Here is a 17,011-nt window from a genome sequence, read left to right as displayed (position 1 = left end):
TATCTGTACATCTCAAGTGACTGAAGTAATAAAGTGGACACTTTGGGCCTGGTGTGGGGAAACTGCCATTTTATTTTCAACAGGGTTACCATGCTCAAGGGGAAGCCCCCAACAGAAGACAGGACATGCTTGATTCATCTGATCTTCTCTGCTAGGACTCTGGGATCATTTGGACAGTTCCCTGTTCCATTGATGATTTAAACAGAGATGTTATTATTGGTTGTTTGATAATAGCAGGTGGTGCCAAATGCCTAATAGCACATTTCTGAGCACCAATTAAATATTTCCTTTCTTTATCACATCAAAAATTATAGTCGTAAACTCACTTAGTATGTACCTGTGATGTCATATGACACAATAAACCTGTTTCTCACTTATTCATTTAGCCTCTAAACATACATAATATTTCTTTGTTTCTTTTTTAATTTAATTAAACATCTTGCACCGTGTCTAGGGACCGTTCCTGTCTTGTGGCTTATGCTTGCTGGTATAGGCTTCAGCTTCCCTATGATCCTGCTCAGAATGAAGGGCACAGATAGACAAATAGAACTGTAAAACACTATATGATAGATAGATAGATAGATAGATAGATAGATAGATAGATAGATAGATAGATAGATAGATAGATAGATAGATAGATAGATAGATAGATAGATAGATAGATAGATAGTGTCACACATGGGCAAGTAGGAGGACGTTGTATTCACCAAGCGAAGGTAATTCCACGCCAGGCCAGGGGGTGGTGGGGTGCACTAAAACTTCTCCTGTTATCTCTGCAGAGAAGCCACGGGAAAACCTGTCTGATTCATCACTGAAGATGTCACTTATTGTTCCGACACCTAGGATGACGTCAGAAGAAGGTCACTTCCAGTTCCCCTACGTCACTTCCAGTCTTGTCAGTTAAAACCGCCATCTTCTCAACCTCAATCAGTTCATGTCTGGACTCCATCAAAGACACGTCTGTCTACAAAAAACAAACCCATTGCAGCCAGGGATAATATACAGGTGGCTGCCCCAAACCTTTTCAAGTGTGTCGAGTCTGATCTTTTCACAATAGATAGATAGATAGATAGATAGATAGATAGATAGATAGATAGATAGATAGATAGATAGATAGATAGATAGATACGGTGCATCTGGAAAGTATTCACAGCACATCATTTTTTCCACATTTTGTTATGTTACAGCCTTATTCCAAAATGGATTAAATTCATTTTTTTCCTCAGAATTCTACACACAACACCCCATAATGACAACATGATAAAAGTTTACTTGAGGTTTTTGCAAATTTATTAAAAATAAAAAAATTGAGAAATCACATGTACATAAGTATTCACAGCCTTTGCCATGAAGCTCAAAATTGAGGTCAGGTGCATCCTGTTTCCCCTGATCATCCTTGAGATGTTTCTGCAGCTTAATTGGAGTCCACCTGTGGTAAATAAGTTGACTGGACATGATTTGGAAAGGCACACACCTGTCTGTATAAGGTCCCAAGACAAAGATTGAACTCTTTGGTGTGAATACCAGGCATCACGTTTGGAGGAAACCAGACACCGCTCATCACCAGGCCAATACCATCCCTACAGTGAAGCATGGTGGATGTTTTTCAGTGGCAGGAACTGGGAGACTAGTCAGGATAAAGGAAAAGATGAATGCAGCAATGTACAGAGACATCCTGGATGAAAACCTGCTCCAGAGCGCTCTTGACCTCAGACTGGGGCGACGGTTCATCGTTCAGCAGGACAACGACCCTAAGCACACAGCCAAGATATCAAAGGAGTGGCTTCAGGACAACTCTGTGAATGTCCTTGAGTGGCCCAGCCAGAGCCCAGACTTGAATCCGATTGAACATCTCTGGAGAGATCTTAAAATGACTGTGCACCGACGCTTCCCATCCAACATGATGGAGCTTGAGAGGTGCTGCAAAGAGGAATGGGCGAAACTGGCCAAGGATAGGTGTGCCAAGCTTGTGGCATCATATTCAAAAAGACTTGAGGCTGTAATTGCTGCCAAAGGTGCATCGACAAAGTATTGAGAAAAGGCTGTGAATACTTATGTACATGGAATTTCTCAGTTTTTTTTATTTTTAATAAATTTGCAAAAACCTCAAGTAAATTTTTTTCATATTGTCATTATGGGGTGTTGTGTGCAGAATTCTGAGGAAAAAAATGAATTTAATCCATTTTCGAATAAGGCTGTAACATAACAAAATGTGGAAAAAGTGATGCGCTGTGAATACTTTCCGGATACACTGTAGATAGATAGATAGATGGATAGAAGTTAGCTGTTGCTTATTTTTTTTACAGATGCCGATATTTTGAGTCTCTATGATTACAATGCAATATCGGTGAGTTCGGAGGGTGTTTCTGGAAATCATGTAATTCTACAAAGCCCATGCAGCAATGTAAAAAGCGACGCCTCAGACACATCATTATCAGAGTTTGTGGATATCTATAAAAACTTTTTTCAAGTGCTTTACTCTTCCCAATTCTTGACTATATTCTATTTATTTCTTACAATGCTTCTTTGATAGTAGATTGTTAGATGATGAATGATGGGACAGATCTTTCCCTTAATGCTTCCTGTCCTGGTCATCCCCATTTCTTAATCAGCTTTTCCTTGTGCTCACAGGGGACAACGCATTTGGACAGAGGGTGAGTAAGCAAACTCCACATGGATCATAACAGGCTGTGAGAACCAAACTCAGAATCGTAGATCCATGCAACATCAATGCTACCCACTATGCCATCCCAGCTAACACGTAACATTCAATGCAATCAGTAATTAGATGTCCTTGGAGTCTAATGTGAGCTAAACAGAATATGAAATTCAGTTTAATCTATGCCATCATTTGCAGTAGAAAATTCACACATGCATCAAGTACATGGAGCAGAATAGAGTTTGGAGAATTTTATTTTAAGAACATTTTCAATTACTTGTTATATCTAAATTAGGAATGACATTGGGAAATTTATCATCATTTAATATATTTGTTGTTTAGTCTTATTTGAATGCTGGTGCAATTGTTTGCTTTGCTTTAAATTTTAATATTAACTTTGGAAACATTTGTACAAAATGCAGAAGCACCTATTATTGCCATTTTGTCTTGTGGGCCAGCAGAGTTACATTTACTTATTTGGCCAACACTTTTATCCAAAGAGACTTATAACATTTTAAGATGCAATTGGTTACGTGTCTTTTGTTTTTCCAATTGGAGCACAGGCAGGTGAAACGACTTGCTTAGGGTCACACAGCATCAGTGGTGGGATTTGAACCCACAATCTCATGATTTGAGGTCCAAAGCCTTAACCACTACACCACACTGCCTGAGTTATTCACACAACCGTGAATGTCGCCATTTCGCCATGTCCCTGGCAGCTTTTGTGAACCTCTGCCACACTAATTCACTTCTATTGCATGAAGTCATGCCAGGTAAATTAAATGATCTTTTGGGATCATAAAAAAGAAAAAAAATGCAAGCAAGGCAAGAAAAAAATCTATTACTGCACCTAGAAATGAATGGAAGGTGAAAGGAGAGTCTAAAGTGTCACTTTGAAAGCTACACGTGTACTCAGCATTTATAAAACATTATAAACAACCAAAACATTTTTACTGCTATATGATCTGTAATAAATTAACTCTTCACTGACACAATAATAAATGCATATTTTTAACATTACTTTGCAAAATTCTATTGAAATAGAGATACTGTATTTTATGCATGGAGCTGAAGTATTTAATTTCAGTGTATTGTCACTGTTATTTTTAATATGACACATTTTACAAAATATTTAAAACATAAATGTGATGTCCATATCTTTAGTGAAGTGAAAGCACAAAATGTAAAAATGCTCCAAAAGAGTTTACTAATTCCTTGAACACACCTGAATTTTCTAACTTGTCTTTCGTTATAAATGCCCATTTTCATTTGCCATCAACTTCAAAGAGGGTTATAGTGATTCAGCACAGTGAGCCCCATGTGTGCCCTTTGTATGAGGCAATTGCCATATTGCACTTACCGACTTGGCATCATTCACAAAAATGAGAAAACACACCAGGAGGACTGTATAGATGGTGGAAGACATTTGAAATTGCATTTCTTCTTTCTGTGAAACAAAAATACACAAGCATTTTTTAATACTGATTTCTGGCAATCAAACGTCACCCACCCTAGTAGCATTATCTAGGTTGTATCAGCATTGCTTCATCCAATATTAAATATTTTCTTAGTATCCTTGCCATCCTAGTCTCACAAATGAAGAGCCTTCCTGTTTCAGTGTTGCCATCTCTGTGATTGAACTCAAGCAAACTTGGACACTATAAGTTTTGGGAAGTCCCCAGGGCTTGATAGGCCTCCTCCTGAGCTGGCCCAAGGGATGGATAATTAATTTTGTCATTTTGGAAACTAATTATGCCTCTGTATCTTTGATATGATAAATGTCACATCATCTAATCACTTAAACCCAAGAACGAACATGGCAGTCATTGTTAATCTTTAAAGCATGGCAAGGAAATTACTTTTTACTTTCTTGTAAATGAAGTATAGGGAAAGTATTGTAATTGTCCAAAAATTCAATGCCGAGATTTTGAAGAATCTCTACATTTTAGACCTCCCTGACTTTCTCATATACAAAGTATGGGGAAAGTATTGGAATCCCCCAAAAGCTCCATTTCAAGATTTTGATGAATCTCAATGCTTTAGACCTCCCTGAGTCAGAAAATACCATTTTTGGAATTATGTCTGTGTGGGTGTGTGTGCGTGTGTGTGTAAACACAATAACTTGAGTACGCTTTCACTAAGTTCAACCAAATTTTGCATACAAGTATTAGGTACAAAACGTAGATTTCTATAGACTTTTGTGCTATTTTGCTAACCGGAGGTGGTACTTAACCTTTTATTCATGCAGCTGCAGGGTCCGATGTATTCAGCTTTACTTTTATAATTGTTCAATATACAATATTATTAATTTGATGTGATTTGTTCTTGATGATTCTTTAATGTACAGTACATAATATAAAATTATAATCATTGTCTTGCGGATTACTCCTCAAATATCCATCCCCATATCTGAGTATATGAGAAAGTCTAGGGGAGACCACTCCCAATTTTTTCAAATTTACAGATCTTCTGTTTTTTTATGAACACAGATGTAAAACTGTTAGCTAAAGTCATAGCTTGACATTTAAAGAATGTCTTTAGATAATTAATTTATCCTGCTCAGCCTGGTTGGCTTCTAACAACATCCACAAACTTCTAAATATTATTGATTATGTTTTATCTCTTACAAGTCCAGTTGCTCTCCTTTCCCTTTATGTTGAGCTTTCAACCACGTGATTTGGCCTTACTTATAACAGGTCATGGACAAATTTGGTGTTAGTATGAGTTTTGTAAACTTGAATAATACTCTACGTACAGTCCCCTCCACACTCTTTGAGACCATCTAAAATCTCAAATCCTTCCTCATTAGTAGACAAGCCAGGCAGAGTTACCTTCTTTCCCCCTGATTTTTAATTTATATCTTACACTGCATGTAGTTGCCATCCAAATCTCCCAGCTTTTAACTCCTAATCTAGTTTTCAGTTCCTGTTACGTAATTATTTGTACATGCAGATAATGTTCTTTGCTTAGGTAATTTTTCCATCTGACATCTACCAGGGTTTAATATTATCTGGGACATCTGAAATCTTACCTGGTTAGAAAATTAATTAGAATTAATCCTGTCATTTATTTCTCAATGACCTTTAATGTTGAGTCTGTCCTTAATTCCCCCTTTATTCCTGTGTCTGATTGTCACAGATTTTTATCATTAGCTCAATTATATCCTTTAAGAACTACCGCCACATTCTTTTTAATATAAGACCCTCTATTAATTGTTAATAACTCTGGTCTTTCAGTCTTGTCTTGCTATTATCAAAGAGAACATTGGTATTTGGTATTCTATAGTTCCACTTACTCCTCCCATTAAATACTGGGCTGAAATCAGTTTCTAGTTTTCTGTGGAATGATAAAACAACTGATTTTAAGCACACGGCTTTACAGTAGTTCATGACAAACTGAGAGCTAGGATGTCGGTTCATGATCTAATCCCTGTGGCCTACTTGATCGCGGTTATGTCCTTCTTCCCAATCAACTCGGTAGCTTCCGATTGAATTTCTGCTTTCTTCTGTACTTTCTTTGCAGGGTGTTCTGTTCCTAAATATTTAAATCTCCATTTGTTCACTGCATTGTATCCGTAAGCCATCAGAGTCTGGCATTGTGGAGCTGTTGAAAGATGGCATACTCACACACCCATTTTTCTCATTGCTGTGCTCAATACTGGCAGCCGGCCTTGTGGTTGCACCCAGGTTTTAGGGTTCAAAATACTTCATGGTAATCAGGGGATCCCATTAATACTTCCTCTGGGTCCGTGAAATATACAATAAATTAGCTATGGGGAATAAGATATGCATACTGTGTATTAGGTAGATGAATCACATCATACTGTTATAATTAAGGGTATTTATTATGCATCTGTGTCTATTTTGTCATTTAAGCATACTATTTTTATTGTTATGTTCTGTCACTTTTACCTCACGGGTGGTGCCATTTTATGTTTTTTATGTCTCTTTTGTGGCTAACAGGACCATTTCTGGTCATGTGACTAAAAGTCACATTACTTGTGATATAATCTTATTCCATCTTTACATTAGGATGACATCACTGTAATCCAAGCATTGAAGATTTTGGAATGTTACAGAAAACTTTGTTGGCTATTGAAAAGAACACTTAGGGAGGCGGGATTCTGAGTGTTTCTTGACTAGGGGTTTTGGTTTGGTTTAGGCTTTGTTATTCACTTTAAGGATGTCTCAGTTAGTACTGGCCCACTGGTGTGAGCCAGCATCCCAGAAAGACACAAAGAGATGAAATCATAGATGTCTGATCAAACCAAACACAAACACAAACACAACCCCAGCTGACAGAACAGCTTTGTGAAAGCAAGCAGCTGCTATGATGTGAGGCTGGGCCCTATTCCCTGCTCTTATGCACTGTTGGAACATTATATTCCAAACATCAAAATCAAATCTTGGTCATAGCAACATTGGTCTTGGTTCAAAAATTCCCTCTGTGGACGTCACCCTGGGTCCTTGGATGTGAATCAGCGACCTTCGGGTTACAGAGATACTGTACACTCAGAGATTTCTCGTCAAGTTGTGTCACTGAGAAATACTCCCTCACCATCTGACCAAACACCTTCATGACTGCAAGCAGCACGCTCTGAGGCCACTATGGGCACCATTCCCATTTCCTTGTTCCCACTCGCTGCCAGACTGTTACATTCCATCCCCCCACAAAAGGAATCCATGACGCCATTTATCATAGTCTGATAATTTGCTCTGTGAATGTCACTATTAATGCCGGACTTGGGACATGAAGCAATGGCCTTTAGGTTTAGGGTAACACACTGAGAGCTATCTAATCAAGCTGAGCAAGTGAGAAACTCCTAACCAATCCCACACTAACCCAGCTGAAAAAACAACTTCATGCAAGGCCAGAATGTTATACTCATCCACTGCCCCCTACCAAAATGTAAATCTGGGTTAAGCCATCATTTATTTCAGCCCGATAATTAGCTTTATGGTTGTCACACTGGACTTGGGAAGTGAACGAGTAACATACAAGTTACAGAGTGATAAACTCAAGATGTTTCTGATCAAGCTGAGCAAGAGAACAATTGAACACCCCGCCCTTCCCAACAGACAGAACACCTTCATGAGAGCAAGCAGCTGACTCTGACATGAGGCTGGGCACTGTTCCCAGCTCCCCACTCCTACACACTGCAAGACAGTTAAATCTTGGCCACATAAAATACATGGATATACAATCTGCAAGAAAAAGTTAAACCAGCTCCTATTTAAACCTATTTCTGAACAGCATCACACATAACAGCCACATTTTAAGGAGATATTGCCATGTAGATGCTGTGAGAGGTCTGCGGTAGGATTGATGGATGCATTCAAGGTGGAGGTGGGATTACATCAGGGATCGGCTCTGAGTCCTTTCTTATTTGCAATGTTGATGGACAGGTTGACAGACGAGATTAGACAGGAGTCCCCTTGGACTATGATGTTTACTGATGACATTGTGATCTGTAGCAAGAGTAGGGAGCAGGTTGAGGAGACCCTGGAGAAGAGGAGATATGCTCTAGAGTGGAGAGGAATGAAGGTCAGTAGGAACAAGACAGAATACGTGTGTGTGAATGAGAGGGAGGTGAGTGGAATGGTGAGGATGCAGGGAGTTGAGCTGGCGAAGGTGGATGAGTTTAAATACTTGGGATCAACAGTACAGAGTAATGGGGATTGTGGAAGAGAGGTGAAGAAGAGAGTGCAGGCAGGGTGGAATGGGTGGAGAAGAGCGTCAGGAGCGATTTGTGACAGACGGGTATCAGCAAGAGTGAAAGGGAAGGTCTACAGAATGGTAGTGAGACCAGCTATGTTATATGGGTTAGAGACGGTCGCACTGACCATAAAAGCAGGAGACAGAGCTGGAGGTAGCAGAGTTAAAGATGTGAAGATTTGCATTGGGTGTGACGAGAATAGATAGGATTAGAAATGAGGACATTAGAGGATCAGCTCAGGTTGGATGGTTGGGAGACAAAGTCAGAGAGGTAAGATTGCATTGGTTTGGACATGTGCAGAGGAAACAGCCATTGTAGTATCGCACACACAGCATCTACATGACTATCTCCTTCTTCTTCTTTCGGCTGCTCCCGTTAGGGATTGCCACAGCAGATCATCTTGTTCCATATCTTCCTGTCCTCTGCATCTTGCTCTGTTACACCCACTACCTGCATGTCTTCTCTCACCATATCCACAAATCTCCTCTTCTTCGTCTTTCGGCTTCTCCCATTAGGCGTTGCCACAGCGGATCATCTTTTTCCATCTCTTCCTGCCCTCTACATCTTGCTCCATTACTCCCATCACCTGCATGTCCTCTCTCACCACATCCATAAACCTTCTCTTTTCCTCTTGCTTGGCAGCTCTATCCTTCGCTCTATCCTTCCTTCCTTTACCCCAACATACCCAACTCAGTGTAAAAAAAAATTGCAAAACAAATTATGCAATCGGTGTCATTAAAAAATATTTTCATCTGATTTGTAACTTTCTTATCCATATGCAGAAGCATGGAGGAATTTATTCTTGTTCATAACATGAAAATGGGGGAGTGGATAGAGACTGTGCATCTGCACACACCTCTCTGCCTCTAAAATGTATTGACTTGGGTCAATACATTTACTTTATTACTTTATTTACTTTACATTTTATTATTTCATTACAATACCTGGATGAGTGGCTGCCATTAATTCTCCAGAAGGTTGTGAGGTCGGGGCAAGTATGGTGCTACCTCTTTTGTGAAGTGAGCGGTGCAAAGTAGAGTGTGGTGGAAAAGCGTGGGTGTTCATGGTACCTTCATGCACTTCCTCACTGCTGTAATCCAGTAGCCTGGGTAAATGGCTGCCGACGAGTCATCAGAAGGATGTGGAGTTGGAGAAAGGGAGTGTAGATGTCAGTACCTGTCACCCAAAATGAGCGGGGCAAGGCAGAAGGAAGGCAAAGCATAAGAGTGGGGAGCTGCAATGCAGGCAACAGCAAAACTAGAGAGCGACTGAGGAAGGAAATGTCCGTTTTGGCTGTGGAATAACCCCGAGGGAACAATATTTCTTGCTTCTTACCCCAAACAACTTTTTAAAACTTTTAAAGCAACTGTGAAATTAATTTTAGGGTCAATTTTGTGAAACTGTGTGCAAATCAAACTCTGCTGTTTTGTTCATCATTATTCTTTCTCTGACTGTTATCTTTCTTTAATTTTACCCCAAACCTTCTTTCTGTCAGACCTATTCTTCTGTCTCGGCATTCCAAACTAATTATCGGTGCCCAAAGCAAGGCCCCAAGTTCATTACTGTTAGTCATTGGCAATAATCCTTTCACAATTTCAGCGACCTTGGATCATTTGAGCAACGGGGCCTCCAGCAGATTAATTAAAATCTGCATTTGTTTCAGCTCTGCTGTTTAAGTTCTCACTTGTTGCTGCCCCACTCTTTGGTGGTGGTCTTTATTATTCTAACCTTTATCTCCTGGGTTAGGTGGAATTGGGGTGGGTGGATTTCCCTGTAAAATTCAGTTCCTTCCTATATTTTGTGTCATCGCTCTCTGTTAAGTTTAATAAATAACTGATCAAAAAAAAAATCAACCTGCTTTGGTTCCCGAGCTCACGCCTGTATGTCTGTCTGCACGTCTGTTAAGTTGCCTTATTTACAATACTTCTTATGTCTGAGATGACAGTACAGATTCATAAAAGAAAACATTTTAAGAAAAGCCATTCATGATGTTGATGCCGTTTATTTTTAGCAAATCCACCATACAACACAAATATCCAAACACAAAGTACTCAACTTAAATATAATAAATCAGGCATACTTACAGACAACGAGAGAGAAGGACAGGAAAGATGTGGAGAGCTAACAGTGCAGAGGGAAGCCTGTAGGTTTGAAATTTAACTCTTCAGAAGTCAAGGGAGTGATTAAGTTTGACTTGCCACACCTCCCTCCCCCCCCCCCAAACCTACCACCCACCCCAATCTGCTGTTACATGTTTAGCGGGGGGGGTTTGTCATTACAGTCCAGATGTTTGAGGAAGGCTCACCCGTTATTGTTTTTTGACCCCTTCTGCAGAACGCAAAACTAAAAGGAAAATCCCATGATATGTTAGTTAAAATGAAAATCTGGAGGAAGACACAGAATGCATGCGTTTAAAGTTTCTCTTTATGTAGACGTTACAGTTGCTTTTGTTATCATGGGACCCTCAAACACTTGCTGATTGACTGGAAATCAAAGGCATGTTCTTTCCCACTTTATTAACTGTTTTGGAGTTCCTTGTATAATGGTGAACAAACTTTTTTCTGCCTAAAATGTCCTTTATTGTTTAGTGTTGCAATTTTGGATTCAATTCTTTACAAAAAAGAAGTTCCAAGTAAGCTTCAGCATGTGGCTGTAAGTCCTACACCGCTTATAAGTCTGTGCACTGCAGAATTATATTTGATTTTCAGCTTACAAATAAAATTCAAACTGCACCTACTCAGAAATATTTATAATTCTGCTCAGTCTTGTCTCATCCAGATACTATTTAAAAGTTGTCAGGGCCCCTACTTCAGCCTCATAACTCTTTTTTTATTTCTGGATTCCCATGACCCTTTCAACTTCCGACATTCCAATTCACTTTCCATTAATGTAAATCGGAGTCCCCAAACACGAGATTTACTACTTACCTCAAGGAATAAAGATGCATCAGCTTTATCAGTGCCTTTCAGATTATCTGTATTAGGTCCCCACGGAGCATTTACTATTAAAAACCATTGCAGAGCCTGCTGAAGGGTGGGGAGGAGACTGTAGCATGGCACTCACTTCCATCAAGCCAGCTTAGAGCCTCAAATTAATCACACTTCTGGAATTTGGGAGGAAACACCAGCACACTTGGGGAAGATGTAAACAGACTCAGCAGCGGCACTGCAATATCTATATTTTTTATATTATATCTATTTTTATTTAATATTCATATTTACCGGGCGGCACAGTGATAGCATGCAGTGGTAGCACTGCTGCCTTGCAGTAAGGAGACCCGGGTTCACTTCCTGGGTACTCCCTGTGTGGAGTCTGCATGTTCTCCCCGTGTCTGCGTGGGTTTCCTCCCACAGTCCAAAGACATGCAGCTTACTTGCATTGGCGATCCAAAATTGTCCTTAGTGTGTGCTTGGTGTGTGTGTGTGTGTGTGTGTGTGTGTGTGTGTGTGTCCTGTGGTGGACTGGCACCCTGCCCGGGGTTTGTTCCTGCCTTGTGCCCTGTGTTGGGTGGGATTGGCTCCAGCAGACCCCAGTGACCCTGTGTTAGGATATAGCGGGTTGGACGATGACTGACTGACTGACTGGTTTATATTTACCTATGCTTATAAAATGTATTCACTTCACTGGATGCTTTCACATCTTATTATTATTCAACAATATATGAAAGTGGGGCGGCACGGTGGCGCTGCTGCCTCGCAGTTGGGAGACCTGGGGACCTGGGTTCGCTTCCCGGGTCCTCCCTGCGTGGAGTTTGCATGTTCTCCCCGTGTCTGCGTGGGTTTCCTCCGGGCTCTCCGGTTTCCTCCCACAGTCCAAAGACATGCAGGTTAGGTGGATTGGCGATTCTAAATTGGCCCTAGTGTGTGCTTGGTGTGTGTGGGTGTGTTTGTGTGTGTCCTGCAGTGGGTTGGCACCCTGCCCAGGATTGGTTCCTGCCTTGTGCCCTGTGTTGGCTGGGATTGGCTCCAGCAGACCCCCGTGACCCTGTGTTCGGATTCAGCGGGTTGGAAAATGGATGGATATCAAAGTGGATTTAATTTGGGGTTTTGATGCTGATTATCAGTGTCAAAGTGACAACAGATCTGTGATTATTATGCTGTTTAAGAATAAAAGAAGGGAGCAAATACTTTTTATGTTGCAATTATAAAAGTGTTGTAATATAACCTAACTTGTGTTTAATTTATTCTGTCCATTTCTGGGAAAACGTTATGCCATCATAAACTTTTAAATGGCTGTCATCAGTTGCTTCTCCACCTTCTTTTTATAATTAATGTTGCTTTTGCTGACACATCTTTCCAAGTGTTTGGTCAGTTTTGAAAGTCATCCTGATTGTTCTGAAATGTCTTTGCTGCCTCCTCTGCATTTGCTATTTTGGTGTCTACTAAAAAACTATTGCAGATTTTCACAATATGATGAAAACAACATTAGTAATACAAATTTGAAAGAGTAACAGTCCAAGCACGGGTCCGCCGATGAGCTCAGCCATCTCAGCTCAATCAGTCATCTCAAAATCCAGCTTCACAAATGACCTTTGTGACTTTGTCCTGATTCTCTAATTATCACATTATTATTTGTAGTCCTTTTATTCACTTCTTTTACGATATTGTGCGATGTTATTTTGTTTTTTATATATTTGGAATTAATTATGACCACTTTGCAGAGGGGGTGGGCACAGTGGTGGTGCTGCTGCCTTGCATTAAGCATTCCAAGGTCCACATCTCTTTTTGGGGAGTTTGCATGTTCTCCCCGTGTCTGTGTGGGTTTTCTCCCACAGTCCAAAGACATGCAGGTTAGGTGAATTGGCTGGTTTGGTTGGTGCTCACCCCGTGATGAACTTTCTGTCATGTCCAGGATTTGTTCCTGCCTTGCGCCCTGTGGTGCCTGGGATGAGCTCCAGCAGACCTCCATGACCCTGGTCAGGATTAAGCGGGGTGTCTGCTTTACTTCGACGTTAAAGTGTCTCTTTCTGTTTCTCATTGTCAACCCAGCCAAATTAAATCCAATGTGATTCAATATCGTATAAAAGATGAAAACTTCCAAGGTGGTGTAGGTACCGGAACATAATAAATATTTATGTGCATAACCAAAAGCAATATACATGTAAACACAAGGGGATGCCACTGAGCCCCAAACTATAGACACAATGTCATGCAACACAATTCTGGGATCAAATAAAGGATTTTATTTATCACCGACTCCTTCTCCGGTGAACATGGCCATAAATACACACAATTTACAAAGCAAATGCGCTTTTCTCTCCTTCTACCCTCCTGGTGAGTTTTGCCTGCGGCCTCCCTACTCTGACTCCCCAAGGTGAAGCTTCTTTTAAGCCAGGCTAGAAATGCTTCCTGGTGTGATAGCATTGGCAGTCAGAAGCATTTTCAGGTCATTTAGAAACCAATTCAGTCCTTTCCCAGCAGCCCCCTCTGGTGGAACCCAAGGACCCTGACAGAGCTGCACTTCTGCACACCAAATCCCATTCAACCCTGTGGGTGTCCTAGCTGGGTCCAGCCAAGAGGAACACTGCCACCTTCTGTGTTGGGGAATGAACTATTCCCATCATCCACCTTTGCCCAGTCTATCCATTAATCTTTTATTCCCATCCGTGATGAAGAATATAAGGTGTCCTGGCTGGGTTATGTCCTTGCCAGGCAAAGAACCATCCTCTGTGGCATATATGGCTATATAGTGTATATATACAGTCATATGAAAAAGTTTGGGAACCCCTCTCAGTCTGCATAGTAATTGACTCTACTTTCAACAAAAAAGATAACAGTGGTATGTCTTTCTTTTCCTAGGATCATCTGAGTACTGGGGTGTTTTCAGAACAAAGATTTTTAGTGAAGCAGTATTTAGTTGTATGAAATTAAATCAAATGTGAAAAACTAGCTGTGCAAAAATGTGGGTCCCCTTGTAATTTTGCTGATTTGAATGCCTGTCACTGCTAAATGCTGATTACTTGTGACACCAAATTGGTTGGATTAGCTCGTTAAGCCTTGAACTTCATAGACAGGTGCGTCCAATCATGAGATATAAAGGTATTTAAGGAGGTCAATTACAAGTTGTGTTTCCCTTTGACTCTCCTCTGAAGAGTGACAGCATGGGATCCTCAAAGCAACTCTCAAAAGATCTGAAAACAAAGATTGTTCAGTCTCATGGTTTAGGGGAAGGCTACAAAAAGCTGTCTCAGAGGTTTAAACTGTCAGTTTCAACTGTAAGGAATGGAATCAGGAAATGGAAGGCCACAGGCACAGTTGCTGTTAAACCCAGCAGGTCTGGCAGGCCAAGAAAAATACAGGAGCAGCATATGCGCAGGATTGTGAGAATGGTTACAGACAACCCACAGATCACCTCCAAAGACCTGCAAGAACATCTTGCTGCAGATGGTATATCTGTACATCGTTCTACAATTCAGCGCAATTTGCACAAAGAACATCTGTATGGCAGCGTGATGAGAAAGAAGCCCATTCTGCACTCACGCCACAAACAGAGTCACTTGTTTTGTCTGCAAATGCTCATTTAGACAAGCCAGATTCATTTTGGAACAAAGTGCTTTGGACTGATGAGACAAAAATTTAGTTATTTGGTCATAACAAAAAGTGCTTTGCATGGCGGAAGAAGAACACCGCATTCCAAGAAAAACACCTGCTACCTACTGTCAAATTTGATGGAAGTTCCATCATGCTGTGGGGCTATGTGGCTAGTTCAGGGACTGGGGCCCTTGTTAAAGTCGAGGGTCAGATGAATTCAACTCATTATCAACAAATTCTTCAGGATAATGTTCAAGCATCAGTCACAAAGTTGAAGTTACGCAGGGGTTGGATATTTCAACCAGACAATGACCCAAAACACAGTTCGACATCTACAAAGGCATTCACGCAGAGGGAGAAGTACAATTATCTGGAATGGCTGTCACAGTCCCCTGACTTTAATATCATCGAAAATCTATGGGATGATTTGAAGCTGGCTGTCCATGCTTGGCAGTCATCAAATTGAACTGAACTGGAGAGATTTTGTATGGAAGAATGGTCAAAAATACCTCCATCCAGAATCCAGACACTCATCAAAGGCTATAGGAGGACAGCATCTAGAGGCTGTTATATTTACAAAAGGAGGCTCAACTAAGTATTGATGTCATATCTCTGTTGGGGTGCCCACATTTATGCAGCTGTCTAATTTTGTTATGATGTATATTGCATATTTTCTGTTAATCCAAACTTAATGTCACTGCTGAAATACTACTGTTTCCATAAGGCATGTCATATATTAAAAGGAAGTTGCTAATTTGAAAGCTCAGCCAATGATAAACAAAAATCCAAAGAATTAAGAGGGGTTCCCAAACTTTTTCATGTGACTGTATATACAGTGGGGCAAAAAAGTATTTAGTCAGCCATCAATTGTGCAAGTTCTCCCACTTAAAAAGATGAGAGAGGCCTGTAATTTTCATCATAGGTATACCTCAACTATGAGAGACAAAATGAGAAAAAAAATCCAGAAAATCACATTGTCTGATTTTTAAAGAATTTATTTGCAAATTACGGTGGAAAATAAGTATTTGGTCACCTACAAACAAGCAAGATTTCTGGCTCTCACAGACCTGTAACTTCTTCTGTAAGAAGCTCCTCTGTCCTCCACTCGTTACCTGTATTAATGGCACCTGTTTGAACTTGTTATCAATATAAAAGACACCTGTCCACAACCTCAAACAGTCACACTCCAAACTCCACTATGGCCAAGACCAAAGAGCTGTCAAAGGACAGCAGAAACAAAATTGTAGACTTGCACCAGGCTGGGAAGACTGAATCTGCAATAGGTAAGCAGCTTGGTGTGAGTTGAAAGTCCGTGTTGCCCAGCGACAGCCCCAAAACATCATTGCTCTAGAGGAGATCTGCATGGAGGAATGGGCCAAAATACCAGCAACAGTGTGTGAAAACCTTGTGAAGACTTACAGAAAACGTTTGACCTCTGTCATTGCCAACAAAGGGTATATAACAAAGTATTGAGATGAACTTTTGTTATTGACCAAATACTTTTTTTCCACCATAATTTGCAAATAAATTCTTCAAAAATCAGACAATGTGATTTTCTGGATTTTTTTTTCTCATTTTGTCTCTCATAGTTGAGGTATACCTATGATGAAAATTACAGGCCTCTCTCATCTTTTTAAGTGAGAGAACTTGCACAATTGGTGGCTGACTAAATACTTTTTTGCCCCACTGTACATATACTAGAGGGCTCTGCCCCCTGCTCGCCTATGTGCTAGTCATTTCCTGGATCTGCCACTTGCGACGGATCATGCTGTGCTTTTGGATAAACACGATAAAAACTCTTTCGATTCTATATAGCATCGCTTCACCGTGATCATAAATATATATAAATATAAACGTGACCGAATTTGAATCTTTTGAATCTTTGAAATTAAACTTGTAGTAGCTCTGTCATATCACCTATGTCCATGTATTTGATTTGTTTTCGCTGTTCTGTTATTTCACTGAGTAATAATTTCCATTTCGTAGCGCTAACGCAATCTTTACTATCAGTTTTTTGAATTTTAGTACTTTCATAATCTCTAACCTGCTCTGCATGTGTATCACGCCAACGTTTTTGAACCTCTTTACGATGTTTTACTTTGTCTT

The 17,011-nt window shown here is 40.3% G+C and overlaps 1 protein-coding gene across 1 annotated transcript in view; it reads right to left on the bottom strand.

The window, feature by feature from the left end:
* The window catches only part of LOC114651591 (ecto-ADP-ribosyltransferase 5-like), a 53,402-nt gene that overhangs the window by 16,507 nt on the left and 19,884 nt on the right, over nt 1-17,011 (bottom strand). Inside the window, exon 2 of the mRNA XM_028801421.2 lies at nt 4,020-4,106. Coding sequence (XP_028657254.1) covers nt 4,020-4,097 — 78 coding nt within the window. The 5' untranslated portion in view covers nt 4,098-4,106. The remainder of the gene's footprint in view (nt 1-4,019; nt 4,107-17,011) is intronic.

The sequence above is a fragment of the Erpetoichthys calabaricus genome, chromosome 5 (assembly GCF_900747795.2).
Source record: "Erpetoichthys calabaricus chromosome 5, fErpCal1.3, whole genome shotgun sequence".
Taxonomy (NCBI): domain Eukaryota; kingdom Metazoa; phylum Chordata; class Cladistia; order Polypteriformes; family Polypteridae; genus Erpetoichthys; species Erpetoichthys calabaricus.
The sequence above is the reverse complement of the archived record's forward strand: the minus strand, read 5'-3'. Positions and strand labels throughout refer to the sequence as shown.